Genomic DNA, 22,768 nt, shown 5'->3' with positions numbered 1-22,768 from the left:
ACTCTTTGTTCTAATTTAGTCATATGATCGTGCATTTATATAGTTGGATGACATGCACCAACATCTGCAAGTGGGTGGTCATGTGTAGGAAGAGTTGGAGGATGTGTTGCTGTTATGCAAGCTTAACAAAATCGGTAAAACTACATTATATATGGATGTTGTTGTTGTCTTACTATAACTATATTCTTGTTATTTTTGCTCATGTTGTTGTTGTTGATTATTGCGGCTGTTGAGAAATGATACAATATATTAGTTTAATTTTATTTCATGAACTTTTATTGTGCCTGTTGACCAATGCTGTAATATTTTTGAAACTCATGTATGTAATAAATTAAAATTCATGAAATGTGTAATATATTGAAACTTTATTTCAGTTCCATATTGAAATAATGTATGGGACAACTGTCAAAATAATATGCAGCATTAATAGGTTTTGCATTTTATAATTTATTTTAATGATTTTTATAATAAACTAAGATAAATGGAGAAACAATATATATATATATATATATATTAAAAGTTATATCAATTATATATTAAAATTATACAATAATTAATTTTAACTTTATACTTAATACAGTTAGAAAAAATGTATTCAAGAAAATATTATTTAAAAACATTATTAATCCAACATATTTAATTATTTTATTTTTCTACTGATTTTGGTTACACTTTCAGTCTTCCAAACATGTTTTGTTCTCATATTTCTTAGAATAATATATATTACCAAATATGTTCTACCATGTTTTTGTTTCAAAATTCTCAGAGCAAATTTTCGTCACCAAACATGTTTTGTTCTCATTTCAGAATATCACACTACAAAACACTTGTTCTGTTCTAGGCTAGAGTATTACACTACATCACACTACACTTCCCAAACCGGCCCTTGGTCTCGATTGTTGGGCTGATTCAACGCTTGAGTGTCTCTTCAGGCCTTCTGGTTGGTTGTTGTGACATGGGCCTCCTCCTTCGGCCCAGTTTTTTGGACTCGCTTCTTGCTTGATTTATTAACATGTGACCTCTTACTAACGACGTTTCTACATTCTTATTATTATTATTATTATTATTTTTTTGTCTGGCAAGAAATTCATCTGCGTTACTATTTTGGAGTCCCACTCAGCTAAAGGGAGATACCCTCTAAATTATATTTTAAAAGATATAAAAACAGAGTGACCAAAACTTTGGTGGAAAGAAATAATTTTAAAATTAAAAAAAGGAGTGCATTTTTAAAGAATTAAAAAAAAAAAAATTCATGCGACTCACCTATTCGCATGGGATAAAGGCCAGGAGGAGTAAAAAAAAAAAATTAAAGAAAAAAAAGGAAGAAGGGAAAAAGAAAAAGAAAAAAAAAAACAGGGGTAATAGATACGGTAATAGATACGAGGAAGTGTTGGCCAATTAGGGGGACTAAAAATGGACTAAAAATGGGCTATAGAGGAGGTGTTTGGTAACAGGAGATAAGGTGCACCAGAAATAATCATAATCCATGATAAACCAAACACCCAATTGCTTGAAGTACTTCCAGCGAAAACTTTCCGTGGCACCAGCTTTATCCTCTCTCTCTCTTTCTCTCAAACCGTACACCCATGTCGAGAGGAACGGACCGTCTGCTGAAGAGCGCGAAGCAATTCGCAGACATTCAGTACAAGCTCTTCACTCGGCGTTATGGCCAACAATTGATAGACATTTTTGAGTTCCCAATAAAGTTCGTGTTGTCTCCTTTCACTCTCGCATTTGACATTGCCGGCTCAGCTCCGCGTGGGTTCGGCGTGCCCGAGTTCATCTCTAAGCTCTCATATTCTGCAATCTTTGTAAGTTCTTGTATCATTATTTTATCTCTTGTCACAGTTGTATGTATGTGGGAATTCGTTAATTTGAAGAATTTGTAGTTGTTTTCATTGATACACATCATTTGCTTAACTGGGTCAGCATTTGTTTCTTCATTTTGTTAGTAGGATGTATATATATATTGATCTTATGTCAACCCTGGTAATTTTGGTTTAATTTGCATATGTATCGCTATGAGTAACAGGTTGAATTAGATGACCTTTTGTTATTTGGTGAAATGGTTAACCAAGTGTTTGTTTATTTTTAAAGTTCTGGTTGAACTGCGGCAGGATTGTTTAAGTGGGTCATTTGAATGATACTAGTTAATTTGTTAGTGTGGGTCACCAGATGTTTGTTTGTTTGTCTCCGAACCTTTATCTCATTCCGATTGTTTGTGAAGATTGGCATTGAACTAATCTGAAATTTTTGTTGAAGTGATAGTGCTCTGTTTACTTGCTAATAACTGGTTTGTGGAGTTCACTTATACCAATTTCACTACGCTTGAAAATGAATCGGACAAGTCCAGCAAATCACAATAATACGTCCTTGTAGTGGCCATTTAGGTTCATTAGAATTAAAATCCTATGAATTTCACCATTGCTTGATGTAAATAGTGGTAAAAGCCTGAGCTGAGCAGTGCAAGGACACGTGTTTGAGTTTAAGAACAACCACTTCACGTACAGATAATCCTAAAATTAGGTCTGCCTACAGTCTTTTCCTCCTGGTACTTATGTGGCAGGACCAACAGTGGAGAGTGACCTAATTTAGACAATTGCATCCTACAATTGTACTCTCGCATTATGCATTGTGGTACTCTCGCATTATGCATTGTGGTAGTTGGTAATGAGAGAGTGCATGTGATATGATATCCATTTATGTTCTTGCTAGCATCTTTGATACTAACGTATAATTCTAAATACTCTTGCTTCTTTCATTGGTTGATTGCAGGCTGTTGCTACTCTTGGGACTTATGATATCACATTTGAGCTGGCAAAGAAGGTGCTATGTCAGAGGTGCTTTTAATATCCCAGCTTGTCTGTGGTTTATTTTCCTGATACTATATGATTGATATGTATTCGTCATTACCTATAATGATAAATGGGATGTGTTGATCTCTTGAACTTTGATCAACATCTTGTCTTGATTGTCTTATACATGATGCACTATGTGATCAAGAGATCCCAACCACTGAAATTACTTGGCATTTATGAAATCTTGACTACATGGATTAAAGTTTCTTCCCCCTGGGTAAGTCTCATTAAAGTGGCAGATGGTTTCCATCAGATGCCTGATGTTGCTATGAATATTTGAAATGATTCTGGAAAATTTTATGCTGGCTGTCATTTGAAGAAAGAACATTGTCGTACTGTAATGCTGTGTTTTTTATTTTTTTTATTTATAATTATTATATTGAGCTTGTAAAATGATCTTTTCAACACGAATTTCCACTTTTGGTCAGAAGATGCTGTATCTGTTTGTTATATACTGTTTTATGTTCTAGTCAACAATTTTGAAATTATGCTTGTTATCACTTAAAGCGTGAAAGTAAAGAAGATATTTTGTCTGGTTTTTTTTTTTTTTTTTTTTTTGGTGGCCAAATTCTCTCTCATGAATTAGAAAACATAAATTAAAATTTAGTGGAATCAGATTAAAATTTCTCAAATTAGAGGCATTACGAGCTATTCGAACGAAAAACAACTTATATGTTTTACCGTTTAAATTTATCCTGGTGCCTTTTGAAGGTAACAAAATTTGGCTGAAGTTAAATGATTCTTACAAGAGTCAGAATTTGATTGCAGGGATTGTAAGACTTGCAATGGATGGCAGGCATTGCAGTGTACTATGTGCAAAGGCTCAGGAAAGGTGCAGTACCAAGTGAAAAATTGTACTTTGAAAAGGTAGATTCATCTCCAACATTTTTTTTCCCTCAAAACATATAGTACTGGATGTCATTATATATTGTGTTGTGGCCTGAATTTGGTGCCAGGTCGTGTTGCAACCCGAATTTTTGACCCATTTTGCTCATGGGTCGTGGACCCTAATTAGTACTCTCTTGTAGCCCAATATATATGGGCGCTTAGGGTTTGGAGTGGGATCATCAAGAGACACTGAAAATTGTATAGAGAGAGGATAGGGTAATTTTCGATTTCACACATAGTGAAGACGTTCTCCAGATCTCCACCGTGGACATAGGCTTTGCCGAACCACGTACAAATCTGTGTGTTCTTTGTGTGTTGTGTTTCGTAATTGTTGCTTAGTTCGTTGTGTTTGTCATAACATATATATATTATTTATTTATTTATTTTTATTTTTTATTTTTAAAGGGCGTGTGTGTGTGTGTGCTGAATGTACTTGGATGCATAGAGAGAAAGGTCTAGGATGTCCCCAAAACATTGAAGGTTTGAACACACGTTGAGTTGCAGAATCTTTTCTTGCTACCATGATAGCAATTAAAGCTTATTAGCTACGATTTCCAGGAAGTCAGGCCCACGAAATCGTGAGATATTTAGGTTGCAAAGTGAACTCAAGTTGATTGTAATATTCATTAGCATGGGAAATATTGCATTTTTATAGAAGTTTGATTAGTTCATCCCAGAAAGTAAAGTTCATTTCCTAATTCTATTGTTCAGAAAGGTGAGTGCCTTCCCATGCGTTCTTCTTGCAGCTTATGCGGATACCATTCGGTTTTATAGATGATTCTTGTTGAGTAACTAAAAATGATTTGAAATGAAATCCCTGCAGTCTTGTATAAAAATTGTCCTTATCGTTTAGTGGGACTGTTACAAAGAAATTAATAACAATTTGGAAACCAGATAAAATGCCTATATGAACTTTTAAAACTGGTATTGTCCCCATGTATGGTGGTTGATCTGATGTAGCTTGTTTTGCCTAACTCCTTGATCTACTACTGTAATTGTCCTCATCATTATCCTTGTTTTTGTCATTGTCATCACCATTTAATTGTTTCATAAAAGCCTCATTCCAATTATTTCAAATGCTACATTATTTTTATTTTTTAAAATTTAATTTTATATAACTGTTGATAAATTCTTCTGCAGTGGAGAGAAGGCAACAGCTGAATGTGTTGCAGATGCAATCACTGCGAATCGAGCTGAGTTGGTGCACCTTCCTTCCGGCATGGATCTTCATTTGCCATTGCCATCTAAAGACTGTCCAAGTTGTGATGGAACGGTGAGATTTAGTATACTGTGCTTTGGCCCAGACCTGGTCTGCAGTCTCGGGTGGTTTTCAGTCTTTCAGGTCTTAGGTTGGGACTTGTGCCAGGACAAATTGGGCACATATACATTCTGTTAAACTGTATTTTAAAACCTTTTACTAATTAAATATATATATATATATATATAGTTTTTTTTTTTTTTTGGGGGGGGGGGGGGGGGGGGGGGTAATTATGGAGTGTGAGAGTCCTTTTAGAGGACAATTGGGTCATTGAGTTCTTTGGAACAAGCAAGTGGAGTGTGAGAGTCCTTTTGTGGAGTTCTAATATAATTTCATTTTTTCAAAATGTACATGTATTACACTTACCAAAAAAAAAAAAAAAAATGTACATGTATTATGGGAAATCTAAATATGAAAAGATTATACTTAATACCTATAGAAAATATAAATATACACACACATACACATACACATACACATACACATACACATACATTTTACGTACATATGCCTATGCAGATATATATTGATACACATACATATAATGTGTATGTCTACATATGTATGTGCATGTGTTTAAATGTATATATTAAGTATTTGTGTGCATACTCAACTCAACTCAAAAATAACCTTTTCCAACTAGTTAGGGTCGGCTAATATGTGGCCTGCCCTAATACCAATCAGGTTGGACCAGGCCAAACCTGATGGGCATAACATTTTGGATATATAGCTTCGGGCTTTTCTACAATCCTTAGTTCAGATAGTGATTTGATCTTGTAATGACTTGCATGCCAAGTAAAAGTTGTAGTCAATGCACATTCAGTGGTGATACTTGGCTTATGTTCTAGGTTCTGCTTGTTTTTGTAATGGTTCATACCTATTTACTTCACTTTTAGCCTAAGGTTCACAAAATTTATTATTATTATTTTATGAAATCCCTTAGTAATGCAGGGTGTGATGGGATGTCCCGAATGCAAACACAAGCTAAAAATCAGAATCTCTGCAGATGATGTGAGTCCCATCGTGAATTTCCATATATTTTCTTAAAATTCTCTTGTTGATTTACTATACGTCCATATTAATGTGGTCAACTTATTTTTGTTTCCATGTGATACGTAGAGCATAGAGCGTGCACTTCTGTGCCGTAAAATGTGTGAAACAAGTATTGATATTAAATTACTGCACCGTCTTTCATTTAAAAATGTGGAACTTGGGTGGTGTTTGTGGATTTGTGATTTTTAAGGTGTCATCCTTGTGGTGCTAAAGCTAAACGTATGGCTTTTACGAAATATTTTACAAGATATCCGTAAAAGAGTTGAGATGAATAATTGGACTTAGAAACGATGATATTAGTAGAATTTTGGGGAGGATTTCACCATAATGGCCATGAACAGTTGCTCCTGGGGTAGCCAAATAAAGCTTAGCTGATCGTATTACTAAAGAGTTAGTTTGAACAATTATAACTTGACCCGATTTTAGGTGGCGCGTTTATGGCTTATACATACCGATTCTTGAGCAGCCTTAATTGAAGATGATGAAGGTAAGGTATATAGTTCAATAAATGTAAAAGATAGAGCACATGTGAATCTGGTTTGAACATGTTACAGAAAAATATGATCTATGAATGGATAAGTTTGAATAGTGGGGAGTTAGATCTCCTCTAATACGTTCTGAATATCTGCAATATTTTTTTATTTTATTTGTAGACACACTTAATTTGGGCCCTATAAGCTTATGTTTAGTATTTGTTTTATAGTTATGGTGAAGTGGTTATATCCTCCTGGGATTTGAGTCATGAAACAAATAGTTAATATCTTTTTTTCTTTTTCCCAGAACTTGATCAATCCTTGATTGATACGAAATCAACATGGCAAAGGTGCTTCTATTCATATATTAAGTGTGATGCTGACTTTATGAGTAAACTGTCCAAGGAAAAAAAATGCGTACTTTAGGAATTAGTTTGGACTGGTCAGATTGTTCTTGACTGGTTGATATTACTCTCCAGGTTCTGGAGGTCAGTGATACTAGCCAGAGCTATAAGTTTCGTATAGTGCCCTTTATTTTGATTGGACATAATGTGATTATCCAATAAACAGAGTCTTGAATAATCCTGGAGTTAGCCTTGTGTCATTATATGAGTTCCTTTTTTCTCTTCTTAATTTTTGTAATACTTTTTGCTTTAATTTCTTTTTTCTCTCTTGTTGGTCTAATTGTTGCAATGCTTTCATCTTTACATCATCCTTTCATTTTTGCAGATCATGGAGCCTCCATGGAAAGCCTATAATGTATTGAGAAAGATGGATTACCCTTACGAGGCTAGTACCTTGTCTCTTCCTCTCCCATCCATTATTTATACTGAGAATATATTGAAATACTTGTTGGTTGCTCTTGTTTAAAATTTGGAACATCATGCAGCCTTAATACTCCAATTTTTTTTTTTTCCCCTTACTGTTGAAGATGCATTGCGTATTATTACAATGTAGTACCTGTAGATTTTATGCGCAAAGCCTTAGCCTCCCAATTAAATATTAAATTGAGGTGCCTGTTTTTACTTTAAAAACTGTTTCCAACTGAATTAAAAATTGAGGTGCCTATTTAGTTATGTCATTTCAAAATTAATTATGAAATTTTAGATACCTATAAATTTTCCGTTATACAAATTTAACTACTTAATTCAGATTATTAATTTCTTTACTGAAAATTTCCACTGCATAAGTTTCAGTTTTATCATAAGCACCTTAGTGTGTTTACTAATGAATATTTTGGTTGCTCTCCTGCTTCAATAATAGATTTTCTGTCTGATATGGACACTATAAAATGTTTTAAATGTATCAAAGAACTTCTCCCTGATGTAATGGGGCAGTAACATATTCTCGAAATTATATTTCTCCAGCACAGCTTAATAACTAATTAATAAGGTGAGATGAATATAAAGAGTCCGCATATAACACGTAAACACACTGCAACTTTGGATACATACATTTAATTCTTTTAAACAAAGGATTCTTTGACTCAAACTGAGTTAAACTGCTGGTAGAATGGACTAGCCTTTCTGACCTTTGTTGTCCTTTCGGATTCTTAAACATTTGTTTGGACTTCCTTGTGAAGGTTTTGCAACTGCTTCGTAGATGGTTCTGTAGTTGCCATAGTCTCTGGAGAGATCGTTTGTTTGGAAAAGTTAGTTATTACAGCAGTTAATTATAATGTACCAACTTAAGAAGAGGAATGCTAAATTTTTTTAAGGACTATCTCATCCAGGGTCGGGGCATAACTTTTTCTGTTTATTTATGTATTTATTTTTTTTGTTTGCCCCTTTTATGCTTTCCATTCAATTTTTTCTTTGTTATTGTATTATCTTTGAAAGGAACTCCTCTCTCTCAAAAAGATTTCTATGGATGTTACTGTTATAATTTTTTATTCAGTAAACAAGTGGTTCTTAAATATTGTTCACGTGCTTATGATTTAGTTCGCACATTGTAGCATTATTAGTATATTTATTTTTGATCTTGTCTACTCTTTCAGCGTATTGTTCACAGCATGAAAGATCCCAGCATTGCTGCATTTTGGTTGATTACAATGCCTCAGATTGTGGGAGGATTCGACTTTGATGATGATGTCAAGCAGAAAATTTGGTGGCAGTACAAGGTCTCTCTTCGATTTTGCTTCCTTATTTTCTCAGTTCTTTAGGCAGGCATGTCTGCTGTACAGTGGTGGTTCTTGAGTAGAGGAGGTAATACCCATAGGAACTGAAAGCTCTATGGGCTTGACCCAAATAAGAGCAGGGCAGTTTGGTAGAAGTGCATGGTTTATGGTATTTGCAGTAGATCGACCCAAGGGCATGTTTTTATACTTATTACCCAAAGACTGGCTCATTGTTTTGTGCTGCCTGCCTGACCATTATATAGAACACTTGGGGTTATAAATGACAAATAGGCTACGAATTTAGAACCAATTACAATGCACTTGAAATTGCGAACCAGTGGGGCCATCACTGGGCATGCAAGCACGAGTCAGGCAAGCAGTAATGGGCAATCTGTCATTAGGTCCATGAGAGACGCTGTTCAACCCATGTGCCATAGCTATGATGCCACATTATCATTGTATTTTGGTTCGGTAGAGACTTGACACAAATCTTGCCAACCCAAATTCTTGGGGCGAGACCACATCAACAAGCTCCAGAGCTCAAGCAACCACTCTAACACCTTTGAAATTCCCTGAGCCATCTTTGTGCATGTCATGGATTAGACAAACATTAAGCTTATTCTCTTGGTCCCAAGAGCCCTGACTCTTCTGACCTGGGTTCTCCGCTTCTTGGAGATGGGTGGAACCATTGCTCATCTCTGCTTTGTTCTTTGGCTATTGTCTTTATGCCACGTTGGCTATTTAGCGAGATTTCTGGGGGTAAATTTACTATCTACACTGTTATTTCTATAGATTGTTAACTGAGTGCAGCACCTATGATTGTTGAGTCAGTTATGTCAGACCTTTGCAATTTTGAATTGTATCTGTGAGCAAGTAACGGTACATGACACAATCAATGAACTCGTTTTTCTTTAACTGATCATGTGTAAATTTCACCCAAAACTGTAATGAATACTGACGCGGTATCACCTAAACAGACTTGAAATCTGGTCTGAAGAAAGTGGAACCTGCTCAATATTGACTGGGTTAAGTTATAACTGAATGATTTTTAATTAGTCTTGGCAAGCAATCTACAAGTCTGCAAGGCACGTGAAAAAGAAAAATTATGAACCTCCTGGCCTACAAGGAATGGAGAGTTCACTTTTTGGCTGTATTTCTACCGGGAAAGTTGGAGTAATTTGTTATTTATTTATTTTTTCTAATCAATAAATATTTATTCTATTGATATTTTATAGTCTTTTTTCCCCTCCTCAAACACGTGTTCTTGAAAACATCTCATGTCTTAATTTTCTTAGTATGTATGTGAGCTCATATTTGTAACTCTTTTCTCTGAACAAGTTATACTATGTTCTTTATGTGAGAGGGAAAAAATCTATTACTCAGTCTGGATAGTCCATTTTTTAGGATTTTACATGTTAGAATGGTTGGTTTGCTACTGAAATCTTATCACATGCAAGAATATCAGTTGCGTGCTTGCAAGCAAGTGCATATTTGTGTCTCTTAATGTCAAACCAGCTGTACTATTTCTCTAAAATAAGAAAATATCTACATTTATGGTTCACGTGGTCCATGGTCTAAGATCAAGACATATCTTTCTAGAATCAAGACATAGAAGTACATTTTTCATGATCCTAAATGATGGATCAGCTACTTTTTACACTATAAAGATTAGGCCTGTGAACTGGTTGCCGAAATATTATCACAATGAGGATGTGAGTGCTGTAAGCTGTTCTTGGGCCGCAAAACACCTTGTGGCATTGAATTGCATAATGTCTCTTTCTGGTTTGGTAATTTGCAACTTTATGGTCTGTTCAATAGCCTTTCATCATATGCTTGCTATAATGGCTTTTAATCAGTTCAATTTCAATTGGTTTAGGAGTCTATGCGGTATGATCAACTCCGAGATTTGGTGACCAAAAGACCACCTGGTTGGGAGTACTTGCAGGAAGTAAGATTCAATATTTTATCTTATCATGTATACTTCTTATATATATTCAAACAAATGTTGAATCATAGTGGACAGATAATTGAATTTTTGTTGTTTTTTGCTTTATATTTCTTATTTTGCTTCTTTTATTCTCTCTCTCTCTCCCCTTCCTGAAATCTATATATTTTATCTTTAGCTCTTGAGAATTCTGAAGCATATACCAGTAGTTGTTCAACTCAAAAGCACGAAACCATCTTTAAGCACCTTTCTTAATATCTGGAAAATAGTAATCCTATTCTGTTGAAGGTATTAAGTTTTATGTACATTTGTACAATGGAAAATCAAAAGGAAGTCAATTGAAGTCTTTTCCTTTCAATTGGGATAATATTTTGATTTAGGTGAACAATATAGTTTGACATGTTGAGGAAGTTCAGCGCTGTGGTAGAATTTTGTGATGCTATGCTCCTGTCAATCACTTCTCTCTCACATGCGCGCGCACTGACGCGCACACCTATATAAAATCTATATGTGGCTGGAATTTGAAGCTCTTCAATATATCACAAAGTCTTCTGTCATGGAAAAGACGGTTTGCGGTTTTCCTTTTGGAAGGCCACCTACCATATTCCTCTCCATCCACTCGTTTTGAGGACTGCACTGAAGTTGGATAGAGATTCTCATGTATCATTATTAAATTGAATGAGTCTCTCTTCTTATCCTTAGTTCTCCTCTTTCTTGTCAGCATTCAATTTCTTATTATCTGATTGAATGGGCTTTGCAAGGGTGGCTGATCTCCTTAAGTATGAGATGATTTTTGGATTTAAGATTCCAAAATTGTGATGACCTTGTGGGCGAGTGTGCCGTGGGCGGGTACGAGAGACACTGTCAGGCTACCACACTGGCGAGTCTGCCGTGGGCGGGTACGAGAGACACTGTCAGGCTACCACACTGGCGAGTTACGGGTGCACAGTCCCACATCGCCTGGGTAGAGGAAAGGTGAAGTGCTTATATGTAAGTGTGTCATCTCCAATTGGTATGAGGCCTTTTGGGGTGATGCCTAAGAGCAAAACCGTGCGGGCTCAGGCCCAAAGCGGACAATATCATACCATGTGGTGGAGTGGGTCGTTACAAATGGTATCAGAGCCTGACCCAGCCGGAAGTGTGCCGACGGGGACGTCGGATCTCCAAGGGGGGTGGATTGTGATGACCTTGTGGGCGAGTGTGCCGTGGGCGGGTACGAGAGGCTTCGGGTGCACAGTCCCACATCGCCTGGGTAGAGGAAAGGTGAAGTGCTTATATGTAAGTGTGTCATCTTCAATTGGTATGAGGCCTTTTGGGGTGATGCCCAAGAGCAAAACCGTGCGGGCTCAGGCCCAAAGCGGACAATATCATACCATGTGGACAACTTCTTGATTTTGTGAATGTATTTCTTTTGCTAAAAGATGTATTCATAAATGAGTTATTTTTACTTTTCATTTGATAAGGGAAAAAAAAAAAAAAAAGCATTGATAAACAAAAATTGGTTGGTGTACAGTGTTATTCCTGGTTATTGGAGTTTATAATATTCATTGAAAAAGTTAAGAAAGAAATTTGATACAACCACCACCAAGCCTTTTCCCAATTACTTGGGTTCAAAAAGAGATTTGATATCTTTAATAAAATAAATCGTGCACCATAAATACTGATATAGAAATTGAGGCACTTTGCTTTTATGATGATAAACAGTTACATGTAAGAATTATCATAAATAGATTTTTTGACGGATAATTCTCCTTGCTAACAACAATGGGCGGTTGGATAAGACGTTGTCTTGGCTCCATCCTTGTGTTGATACTAACTCATTTTATTCCGTATTACTCTGCATTTCTTTGATGATTGAGCTGCATTATACATGTTCATGATAATTGATCTATCTCCATTATTAATATGCATAAAGGCTTTTATACACATGCGCTTGTTCTTTAGATTGAATGTTTGAAAAGATCTCGAATTAACAATAAATCCTGAATCAGGAAAATGTTAGAGAAAATTCTGGATTAACGGTATTTGTCACTCACAGGCCCTAATCTCTATAGATCCCGTGCGCGCTAGGGATGATTCTGTCATTGTGAAGAACATCCCTTACTACAAAGCCAAGAAGGCATTGGAGATGGAAGTGATGACTCTTGATCCTCCTCCACGACCAAATAATTGGGGGGTATGTGCTCCCTCTTTTCATTTGTTCTGCTGGTTTCTTTAATCTGGAGAGTGGTGCAATTAGCCATTATGCTTGGTTGGTCAGAATAACTATTGATTTTCCTGTAACGTTGTAATTAAATATCACCTTTATTTTCTAAAGATATATATTTTTTTGGTAATCTCTTAAGTTGGTTGGGAGGATGACTTGGCGTATTCACTGGGAGATTTGTGGAGGTTATTGTGATTGGCATACCTGAGCTTCATTAGATAGTTAATTTTGTTCTTTCTTTCCTTTTTTTTTTTTTTTTTTTTTTTTTTTAATAAAAAAAAACTTCTAAATAAATTAGCGAAAAATGCTGAAAATAAATGTCTGCTTGTGTTTGTGTGTCTGTTTGTATGTGCAGGGGTGGGTGTGCGTGTGCATACACATTCTTTTTTTAGAGTTCTAGTATTGCACCTGTTTTGAATAAATTTGAAGTTTTGGTGTTTTGTATGACAACAATAGCAATATAGAACAACCCCTTATTATTTTTATAATACGTCTCTTCACTTCTTTCGGCTATATATTTCCAGTTTAATGAAATGCAAGTTTGTAGACTACCCTACAGTGACAACAACAGCAATATAGAACAACCTTTTTTTTATGTTATAATATGTTCTGTTCACTTCTTTTGGCTATATATTTCTTGTTTAAGGAAATGCAAGTTTGTAGACTACCTACAGCTTGCCTCAATACTTTGTTATAGTTCTGTCGAAGTAATATTGCATGCGAGCATGAACTTTGTGTACTGTGTACACGAGTAAAGTGGCTTCTCTATTCTCTTTGAAATGGTTAACAATTTGACTGCTGAGCATCTGCAGGAAGTAATATTGCACATGAGCATGAACTTTGTGTACTGTGTACATGAGTAAAGTGGCTTCTTCTGTTATCTTTGAAATGGTTAACAATTTGACTTCTCAGCATGTGCAGGAGCTGAACCTTCCCCTGAATGCATCATCTTGGAGTAAAGAAGACCTCAAAAATCCCAAAAAGTTATATGAGATGACAGTTCTTCTTAATGCCCAAAGAGAAATTGCGGATAAAATCTTGGATGCTCAGTGGGAAACAAAGTGGCGTCAGGAGAAGGTTGGTAATTTTTTTATTGGTAATTTTTATTCACAGTTAGGCATCACGTTATTAATTTATTATACTTGTGGAGCATAATATAATTTATATACCAGTTTCATGGCATCCTGAGAAAAGAACAGCACTGAATTTTCATCCTAATATTTCTTTATTTTCTTTCCCTGAAAGATGATGCAAGGGTATGTATTACAATTATCAACTATTATGGATAATATGGACATATTTTTACTAAATTAAAAATCTGGAACAAACTAACTGATTAAGACCGTTGAACTTTTTTGGAAATAGTTGGGAATGCATTAAATTTTGTAACATCCTAATTGCTTGCTAGAATGGTTTAGGATAAAAGAATATTCCATTTTGACCTGGAGGTCACGGGTTCAAAACCGGATATAGCCTCTCCATGTGGAGGTAAAGCTGCATACATCTAACCTTCCCAGACCCTGCAATGGCGGGAGCCTCGCGCACTGGACTAGCCCTTACTTAGTATTCCGTTATTTTGTAAAACTGGCAAGGCATCCCTGCATTGCCACCATAAATGCCATCATCATTGCTGGAACTTCCTTGATTACTACATCACCACAACATCTTCTTATGGTTCTTATTTTGCCTTCAGGCTTCAGCTCAGTCTGACTACAAATTGATTTCTTCTATATTTATCTTTCTTTTGCTTTCTGTTTCTCATCTCCTTTCTTTCCCTCAGATTTTATTTATTTAAGTCCTTTGTTGTGTTTGATGTTCAGAGTTACTTATATTTTGATTTTAAAATGATGCTTCCATTGATTTCAGCTGTCACTAACCCACGCTAGGTGGCTGGGGAAAGTTTATAGTGTTACCAGTAAATTGTGGCTCGGTTGCGACCTAATGGTGCTCTATTGACCTTCGACTAAGAGTTCAGTAATTTGAGCAATTAAGATGGAACAGGATTAGGTTCTTTTGAATTTAGCGTTTGTTGTTCTTATAGAAGTAGCCAGATCATCCAAAGCATAAACAGAATCACCTTTGTTCCAAAGGTTTAGCGAGTTCCTTTTTTTTTTCAAAGGCCTCACTTTTCATGGGTACCAAAAAATTAGTAGTTATTGTTAGAATATTTTGGGTCATTATGTAATTACATATAGTTGGTAGCGTCATTGTGTAATTAGCTGAGTCTTGTATCTTTATATAAGCCACTGTAGTAGGCTTAGGGTTTGATATATATGAAATACACATTGTGTAGCCACCATGTTCTCTCTCTCTCTCTAGTTTGAACATGGTATCAGAGCGGTACGAAACAATGGGAAAACTAAGATTGTGGTTGTGATTGCATCTATGGTGTTCTTCTACAAATCGAGATCGAAGTCAATTCTGTTCTTCGCGAAAGGTTTGGCCGTCGTTCTGTTCGAGCTGGAGGTTTGAAGTTGTCGTGGTGTTATGGTTTCAGCGCTTCTTGTCTGTCGTTCTCAGATTTGAAGCCCTTCGCTTTGTAGGCCGAGGCTGCCTTGGCTGTCGCAAGTTGCAGAGGTTCCATCATCGCGAACCCTCTCTGCTTGGTTGTTAAATCGCCGTTTGTGTTGGGTTGCCGTCGTCACCGCTACAGAGGTTGCCTTGATTCTTCATTGCGAACCTTGGGTGATTGGAGTTTATGGTCGGTGGCGTAGATCTGGTTCTTGTCGGCGCTGATTGTGAAGGAGAAGGGTGGTGTTTGGCTGCAGGCGTGAAGTTATCCCAACCTCGGATTTCTAAAACCGGAATAGCAGAGAACTGGTTTTGATTTGGCCCGTTTGCCCAGATCCGGCCCGTCTGCCCAGATCCGGATTCAGTTTTTTTTTTTTCCCAGGTTCAGTTTTCTTCTCTCTTTTTTTTTTTCTCCATGGTTGCCGGTTCAGACTTGTTTTCTTCTGCTTCTTTCAATCCTCCCATGACTTTTGTAAAGCTCAATGGCAAGAACTATATTTTATGGGCCAAGTCCGTAGCTATTTTTCTGAAAGCCAAAGGCTTTGGCTCTCATTTGGTTAAGGATAAGCCTAAATACAGTGATGCAGATTTCAGTTCATGGAACCAAAGGGATGCTCAGATCATTTCCTTAATGCTGAATTGTATTGAACAAGATATCAGCTCCCACCTGTTGTATTTGGATACTGCCAAGGAGATATGGAATCGCCTCCAACAGCTACATTCAGGTACTGGTAATATCACCAGAATATATGAGGTGTGCAGACAATTCTTTGACCTCCGGCAAGGTACTAATAGTCTTGCAGAATACTTCTCCCAGTCAATGGGAATTTGTGAAGAAATGAACTTGTATCAGCCTATCACCTCTGATGTGAAGAGCATACAACAACAACGTGAGGATTTTAATGTTGTTCGGTTTCTCACGGGGTTGTCACCTGAATATGAATCAGTTCGTGCACAGATTTTAGGTAGCCCTACACTTCCCTCTCTTCCTGATATGTTCTCCAGACTCCAGCGTGCTACTTTATCTAGTGGCGCTTCCGGGAGTGCTTCAAGTGGTGTCACTGCTCCTCCTAGCAGTGAACGTTCTGCATTAGTTGTGAACCAGGGTGGTTATCAGCCTTCTCGTGGCAGTGGCAGTCGGTTTACTCGTGGTCGTGGTCGTGGTCGTGGTCGTGGCAGAGGCAGAGGTAGAGACTCAAAACTCTGCAATCACTGTGGTCTTTCTAGTCACACTGTCAATTACTGTTGGGATCTTCATGGGAAACCACCACCTTCTTCCTATGCGCATCAAGTAACCTCTAATAAGGGGATTTTTCTTTCTCTGCCACACCAAGTGCTCCACAAGTGGCTGCTCCACAAGTGGCTATTGAGCCTGTTATGGTCACCATGACAGTTTCCTGCGATGAGTATGCTCAGTTTATGTCTCAACAACGGCCTTCCACCTCATCTTCCATGGTTTCCTTTGCCCAATCAGGTAGTGCACCTGTATGTCTCTTATTCTCTCGTCAGAGTCCCTGGATTCTTGACTCTGGCGCATCCGATCACATGACTGGTAGTTCTCATTCTTATCTGATTTTTAGTCTGTTCCTTCATCACAAAGTATTACTCTTGCTAATGGCTCCTCCACTAAAGTTTTGGGTGTGGGAACCACCCAACTCACCTCTTCTATGTCCCTTTCCTTTGTATTATTTATTCATCAATTCCTTTTTAATTTGATGTCCATTAGTCAAATTACTAAATCTTTTAATTTCTCCGTTACATTTTAACCCTCCTGATGTATTTTTCAGGATCTCAAGACGATGAAGAAGATTGGTACGGGACATGAAGTAGGTGGCTTGTATTACTTTGATCTTGGACCATCTCCCACGGCTCTTCAATCATCTTTGCCTCCTTTCCAGTGGCACTGTCGTCTTAGCCACTCATCCTTATCAGTTTTGCAGCGTCAAGTCCCCAGTCTTAGTCTTAGTCGTGTTGAGTCCATGCCTTGTGAAGCATGTCAGTTTAGTAAGCATTGTCGTGTATCTTTAAAACCGAGAGCTACCAATCGTGTTGCTAGTCCTTTTCAGTTAATTCATTCAGATGTATGGGGCCCAATAAAACATATTTCTCTTAATGGATTTCGTTATTTTGTGACTTTTGTGGATGATCATTCTTGTATGACTTGGTTGTTTTTAATGAAAAATCGTTCCGAGTTATTCTCTATTTTTCAAATATTTCGCAAAGAAATAAAAACTCAATTTGGATGTTCCATTAAAGTTTTACGTTCTGACAATGCCAAAGAATATTTCTTGGACCCGTTTGAGACTTATTTTCATGCTCAATCATCTTGTACTTATACTCCTCAACAAAATAGAGTAGCTGAACGTAAAAATCGTCATCTCCTCGAATTATGTCATGCCCTTTTATTCCATATGCATGTTCCCAAACGTTTTTGGAGTGATGCTGTTCTTACAGCCTGTCATCTTATTAATCGGATGCCTTCGTCAGTGTTAAAAGGGAAGTCTCCTCATTCTGTTCTATTTCCCGACTCCGCATTGTTTAATCTTACTCCTCGGGTCTTTGGATGTGTGTGTTATGTCCATAACCTTGGGCCCAGTCTTGACAAACTCGACCCCCGTGCCACTAAGTGTGTTTCTTGGGTATTCTTGCACTCAGAAGGGTTATCGTTGCTACAGTCCTCATTTTCAGCGCTATTTCACTAGTGCTGATGTCTCCTTTTCTGAGTCTCTCCCATTTTTTTTCTGATTCTATTACCCCTCTCGATATCACTCTAGAGCCACCTATGCCAACGGTTTCCTCTCTTGTTCCTGCTCCCACACCTCCTCGCTCTGTTGTCCCCTTGCAGGTTTATACTCAACGACCTCGACCGCCTACTTTGCTCCCTTTATCTCCTTCAGAGTCTTCGGATTCGACGCCATCTACTTTGCCTGATGATTTGCCTATTGCTCTCCGTAAGGGTACTCGGTCGTGTGTTACTGCACATCCCATTTCTAACTTTGTCTCCTACCATAATGTTTCCTTCTCTTTATCTTGTTTTTTATCCAAAATGTCTGCTACGTTTGTTCCCAAGACTTTGCAAGATGCTCTTTCTAATTCGGATTGGCGCAGCGCCATGGTAAATGAAATGGATGCCCTGCACCGTAATCGGACTTGGGATCTTGTTCCCTTACCTCCGGGCTCCAAAACGGTTGGTTATAAGTGGGTCTGTACTGTTAAATACCTTCACGATGGGTCTACTAAGCGGTTGAAGGCTTGTCTGGTGGCAAAAGGGTACACTCAGACTTATGGTATGGACTACGATGAGACCTTTTCTCCTGTTGCTAAGATTTCTTCTATTCGGGTACTTATTTCCATTGTTGCCAATTGTCACTGGCCTTTGTTTCAATTGGATGTCAAGAATGCCTTCTTGCATGGTGACTTAGTTGAAGAAATTTATATGGAGTAACCACCTGGGTTTGTTGCTCAGGGGGAGTATTGTCACACTGTTTGTCGCCTTAAAAAGGCTCTGTGTGGATTGAAACAATCTCCACGGGCTTGGTTTGGAAAATTCTCTGAGGCGGCATTAGAATTTGGTCTTAACAGATGCCAGACCGATCATTCGGTATTTCACCCGCGCACTAAAGCTGGTTTCATTTTTCTTGTGGTGTATGTAGATGATATTGTGATCACGGGTGATGATTCTGAGTTGAAGTTGTTTCTGGAAAATCGATTCCATACTAAAGACTTGGGTAAACTTAGGTATTTCTTGGGTATTGAAGTTGCTAGATCCAAGAAGGGTATAAGTTTATCTCAACGCAAATATGTGTTGAACTTGTTAGAAGAAACAGGTATGTTGGGTGGTCGTCCAGTTGATGCTCCTATAGATTCAAATACAAAACTTGTGTCTGATGAGGGTGATCTATTTAATGACCCGGGCAGATTTCGTCGCTTTGTTGGGAAATTAATTTATCTCACTATCACTCGACCTGATATTTCATATGCAGTTAGTGTTGTAAGTCAGTTCATGGGAGCTCCTAGAATGCCACATTGGGTTGCTGTTCTTCGGATTATCCGATATCTCAAGCAAGCTCCAGGTTTTGGGTTACTATATAAATCAAATGGTCATCTCAGGGTGGAAGGTTTTTCAGATGCTGATTGGGCTGGTTCTCCTTCAGACATGCGATCTACTATAGGCTATTGCACATTTGTAGGAGGAAATCTTGTTACATGGAAAAGTAAAAAGCAAACGGTGGTAGCTCGATCTAGTGCTGAAGCTGAGTACAGGGCAATGGCCTATACAACTAGTGAGTTGACTTGGATACAACATTTTCTAAAAGAACTTGGGTTGACAGTTGAAACTCCTACTCCATTGTTCTGTGATAATCAAGTAGCTGTTCACATTGCATCAAATCCTGTGTTTCATGAGAGGACCAAACATATTGAAGTTGATTGTCACTTCATTCGAGGAAAAATATTAAGTGGGAGCATCTCTACTCCATTTGTAAAGTCTGAAGATTAATTAGCTAATATGTTTACCAAAGTATTGGGTCATAATCGATTAAGGACTATCTGTTTCAAGCTGGGATTATTTGATATCTAATCTCCAGCTTGAAGTGGAGTGTTAGAATATTTTGGGTCATTATGTAATTACATATAGTTGGTAGGGTCATTGTTTAATTATCTTTATATAAGCCACTGTAGTAGGCTTAGGGTTTGATATATATGAAGTACACGTTGTGTAGCCACCATGTTCTCTCTCTCTCTCTAGTTTGAACAGTTATCAAAACTCATTAAGTAGACTATATGAAAAATGTTGATACCCACATGAACTCATGACCTGCATATTCTTTCCTGCATTTATGGACAAATTTGTGCAAATATTGCTTGTTTATTTGATACATCTATTTTATGAGTTGTCATGAATGGTCAAATCTCTGATCCATTTTGATTTTCAGTTGAATGAAATGTTGGAAGAGAAGGTGCAGCCCTATATCAAGAATATTGACAATGGAGTCCTTTCTCAGCCTATACTGATACAATCCCAAAAGAATCAGGATGAGAAGGTTTTGTTATGTTCTTCCCTTTGCCTCTTTCGTATTACATACTTTGTTTATTATGGAATTAAATTGAATAGACTTTCAAAACTACTTAACAAAGGATCCCCTAATTTTTGGTCCATGACATGGTTTTATGATTTTTATATTGATTATTTATGTCATTTCTACCATGTTATCGAACTTCTGTTTGGTGCCCAAGAAAAGTATATCCAAAATAAATGAGATTGACCTTATCACTACTGTGATTACAGCACAAAATAATGGACAATATCAATTACAAACTTCTTCAAAATGCAAACGTGGTTAAAAATTTGGTTTCTTTTGTTTCGTCGTAGCATAGATTTTTATTTAAATCCGTCGTGTATATGTGGGTTGCACTCCCTTTTGGCTCTTTGGTGATGTTCCTCTTAATTATTAAAAAGAAAAATGTAATAAGTGGTTAATTTTTAGAATTTCACTTCCCTCTCAGTGGTTGGGTTTATTTTTCGCTTTATTATTACATAATCTGGAGGATTCAGAGAGTTAGAGGACTTGAAGAAAGTCACGGCTTCGTTGCTGCAGCTAAAATTCTTGTATAAAGCTTGAATATGGAGAATGAGAGTCCTATAATGAACCTGTAGTTTTGGTTAATGAAATTTGTAGTTTGGACTTTGGCTGACACCTGATTCGTCCGAGCTTTTATGCTAGCCATGAAGCCCTTGGAGTTTAGCTGTCAATAATGAAGTTTGTTTATGGATCATTAGCACACATCATGGGTACATGATGTATTCATCTATCCTGCCTCGTATCTGTGCAATTTAATTTTTTGGGTCTTGCAATACTGGGGTGAATTACTTTTCATTATGGTAATATGACTTGAAATCATATCCAGTTTTGACAGTGATTGGAATCTAATAATATTTGCAACTTTTTGATATATTTGCTGCAGAGGACTCGGCGGCGAAGATGGTGGTTATTTTGATGATTCCAGAGCTATACGCTATCAGCAGAAACTGTCTCTTGACTTTGCCATGTCAATGTTCTTCATTTGGAGACTTACTGCTCTCTGGATCTTTCTTCAAAGAGCTTGCCTCTTGATGGGTTGTTCAATCTCCTTTTTTCTTCATTTTTTTAAGTGATCACTGTTATCTTTACTATTTGGTGAAATGTATTTTTTTTTAACATTATCAGTACCAGTAGCATTTTTGTTAACATTATAAAAAATGGATTTCCATTTTTTAAACATTATTCAATTTCCTTTTTTAAACATTTGTTAAAGTGATCGCTGTTATCTTTCCTATTTGGTCCAATGGAATTTGGTCATGACCAAAACCTGTTTCTCTATATGTTTGTTTGTGTGTGTGTGTGTGTATATATATATGTATGTATGGAAAAAGAAGTCGGATTTGCAAGATTTTATCCAACTTTAATTAGCAATCACGACAAGTTAAAAAAATAAAGCACTCTATGGAACATATTGTTGATGTTTTATTTCCATCCATTTTCTCGGTAACCAAAGAGAAAATAACATAACATGCAATTAATGAAACCATATATATGTTGAACCATACACATGTTGTCTTGTCCTAAGTTCTAAAATTTAATTTAAAAACAGGAAAAAAGAGAGAACATTCCAAATCTATAGAAACAAGATCGATCTTGTTTCACCCACATTACATAATACATATATGTATGTATATATATAGAACGAATGGTGATATATATAATACCATATTGGTTGTGCCAAGCATTTTGGTGGTGGGCACTAGCTAGGCGGTGTACCTTGCACAATTAGTAATGTAGGAGCAACCACGAGTGTAAGGGTTAGCCCTTCCACGTTGGTTGCAATTGTAGTAAGAACGGCCCCGGCGGCTGCATGGGATGGTGTTGGCCCTGAGTGCATCGTAGCTGATGAATGTCGCCCGAGCCAGCACACGTCGTGCTGCCTCGGAGCCCATCATCATCTCCTCCACCGGGTAGATGAGATCTCCCGCGAGTTGATATTTGTCCCAGCGCGTTGCACCGGACAAACGGGCAAAGCCCCATTTGGATTCGCTGAGTAGCTTGGACTCGGCCACTATGGCCAAGGCCAAGACGAGGATGAGGACGACCAGTCGGAGTCTAATTGTGATCATTTGGAATAAACGAGAATGAAGAGAGCTGAGGAGGGTTGGTGATGAAGTTTAGGGGGTGAGAAAGGGTGGTGAGTGCTGTTTTCTTGGCCTCTCCTTATGGTTGTGTGTGTTTGTTGTTATTGTTGTTGTTGTGGTTGTGGTGTGTTTATGGTGTAACGTGATTTACGTGTGTTCAATGTAAAATGTGATGTGAAATATTTGTTTTTTGTTAGGTCTTTGTTTTCTTTTTTTTAGGTATTTTACGACATTCATTTATTCGATTTACCAGTATTGATTTGGTTTGGTTTATTTATTTATTTTTAATACTCTC

At 37.2% G+C, this 22,768-nt stretch overlaps 1 protein-coding gene across 3 annotated transcripts; it reads left to right on the top strand.

The window, feature by feature from the left end:
* Positions 1 to 1,468: 1,468 nt before the first annotated feature.
* Positions 1,469 to 21,667, top strand: LOC132308566 (uncharacterized). Of its 3 annotated transcripts, none has more exons than XM_059806681.1 (12): positions 1,471 to 1,811; positions 2,776 to 2,840; positions 3,627 to 3,725; positions 4,887 to 5,019; positions 5,956 to 6,015; positions 7,260 to 7,319; positions 8,527 to 8,649; positions 10,523 to 10,594; positions 12,630 to 12,767; positions 13,719 to 13,874; positions 20,243 to 20,350; positions 21,273 to 21,667. In XM_059806681.1, exons 1-12 carry the CDS (start codon positions 1,587 to 1,589, stop codon positions 21,303 to 21,305), a joined length of 1,272 nt encoding a protein of 423 aa, XP_059662664.1. In that variant the 5' UTR covers positions 1,471 to 1,586; the 3' UTR covers positions 21,306 to 21,667. The 3 variants fall into 3 exon arrangements, with proteins under 3 accessions (XP_059662665.1, XP_059662664.1, XP_059662663.1); XM_059806680.1 differs by having other exon boundaries at positions 1,472 to 1,811; positions 13,710 to 13,874; XM_059806682.1 differs by lacking the exon at positions 12,630 to 12,767 and having other exon boundaries at positions 1,469 to 1,811; positions 13,710 to 13,874.
* The last annotated feature ends 1,101 nt before the right edge of the window (positions 21,668 to 22,768 follow it).

Source organism: Cornus florida, unplaced genomic scaffold, assembly GCF_030987335.1.
Source record: "Cornus florida cultivar Cherokee Brave unplaced genomic scaffold, ASM3098733v1 CherokeeBrave_3.0.0_Hap2_Chr05, whole genome shotgun sequence".
Lineage (NCBI taxonomy): Eukaryota > Viridiplantae > Streptophyta > Magnoliopsida > Cornales > Cornaceae > Cornus > Cornus florida.
This window is presented reverse-complemented; position numbering and strand designations above follow the sequence as displayed.

What these genes read in the sequence shown, in the direction of transcription:
- LOC132308566 (XM_059806680.1), top strand. Translation starts at nt 1,587, where the DNA reads ATGTCGAGAGGAACGGACCGTCTGCTGAAGAGCGCGAAGCAATTCGCA. An exon ending in TCTCATATTCTGCAATCTTT is followed by an intron (nt 1,812 to 2,775) that starts GTAAGTTCTTGT and finishes GGTTGATTGCAG; the next exon opens with GCTGTTGCTACTCTTGGGAC. An exon ending in AAGAAGGTGCTATGTCAGAG is followed by an intron (nt 2,841 to 3,626) that starts GTGCTTTTAATA and finishes ATTTGATTGCAG; the next exon opens with GGATTGTAAGACTTGCAATG.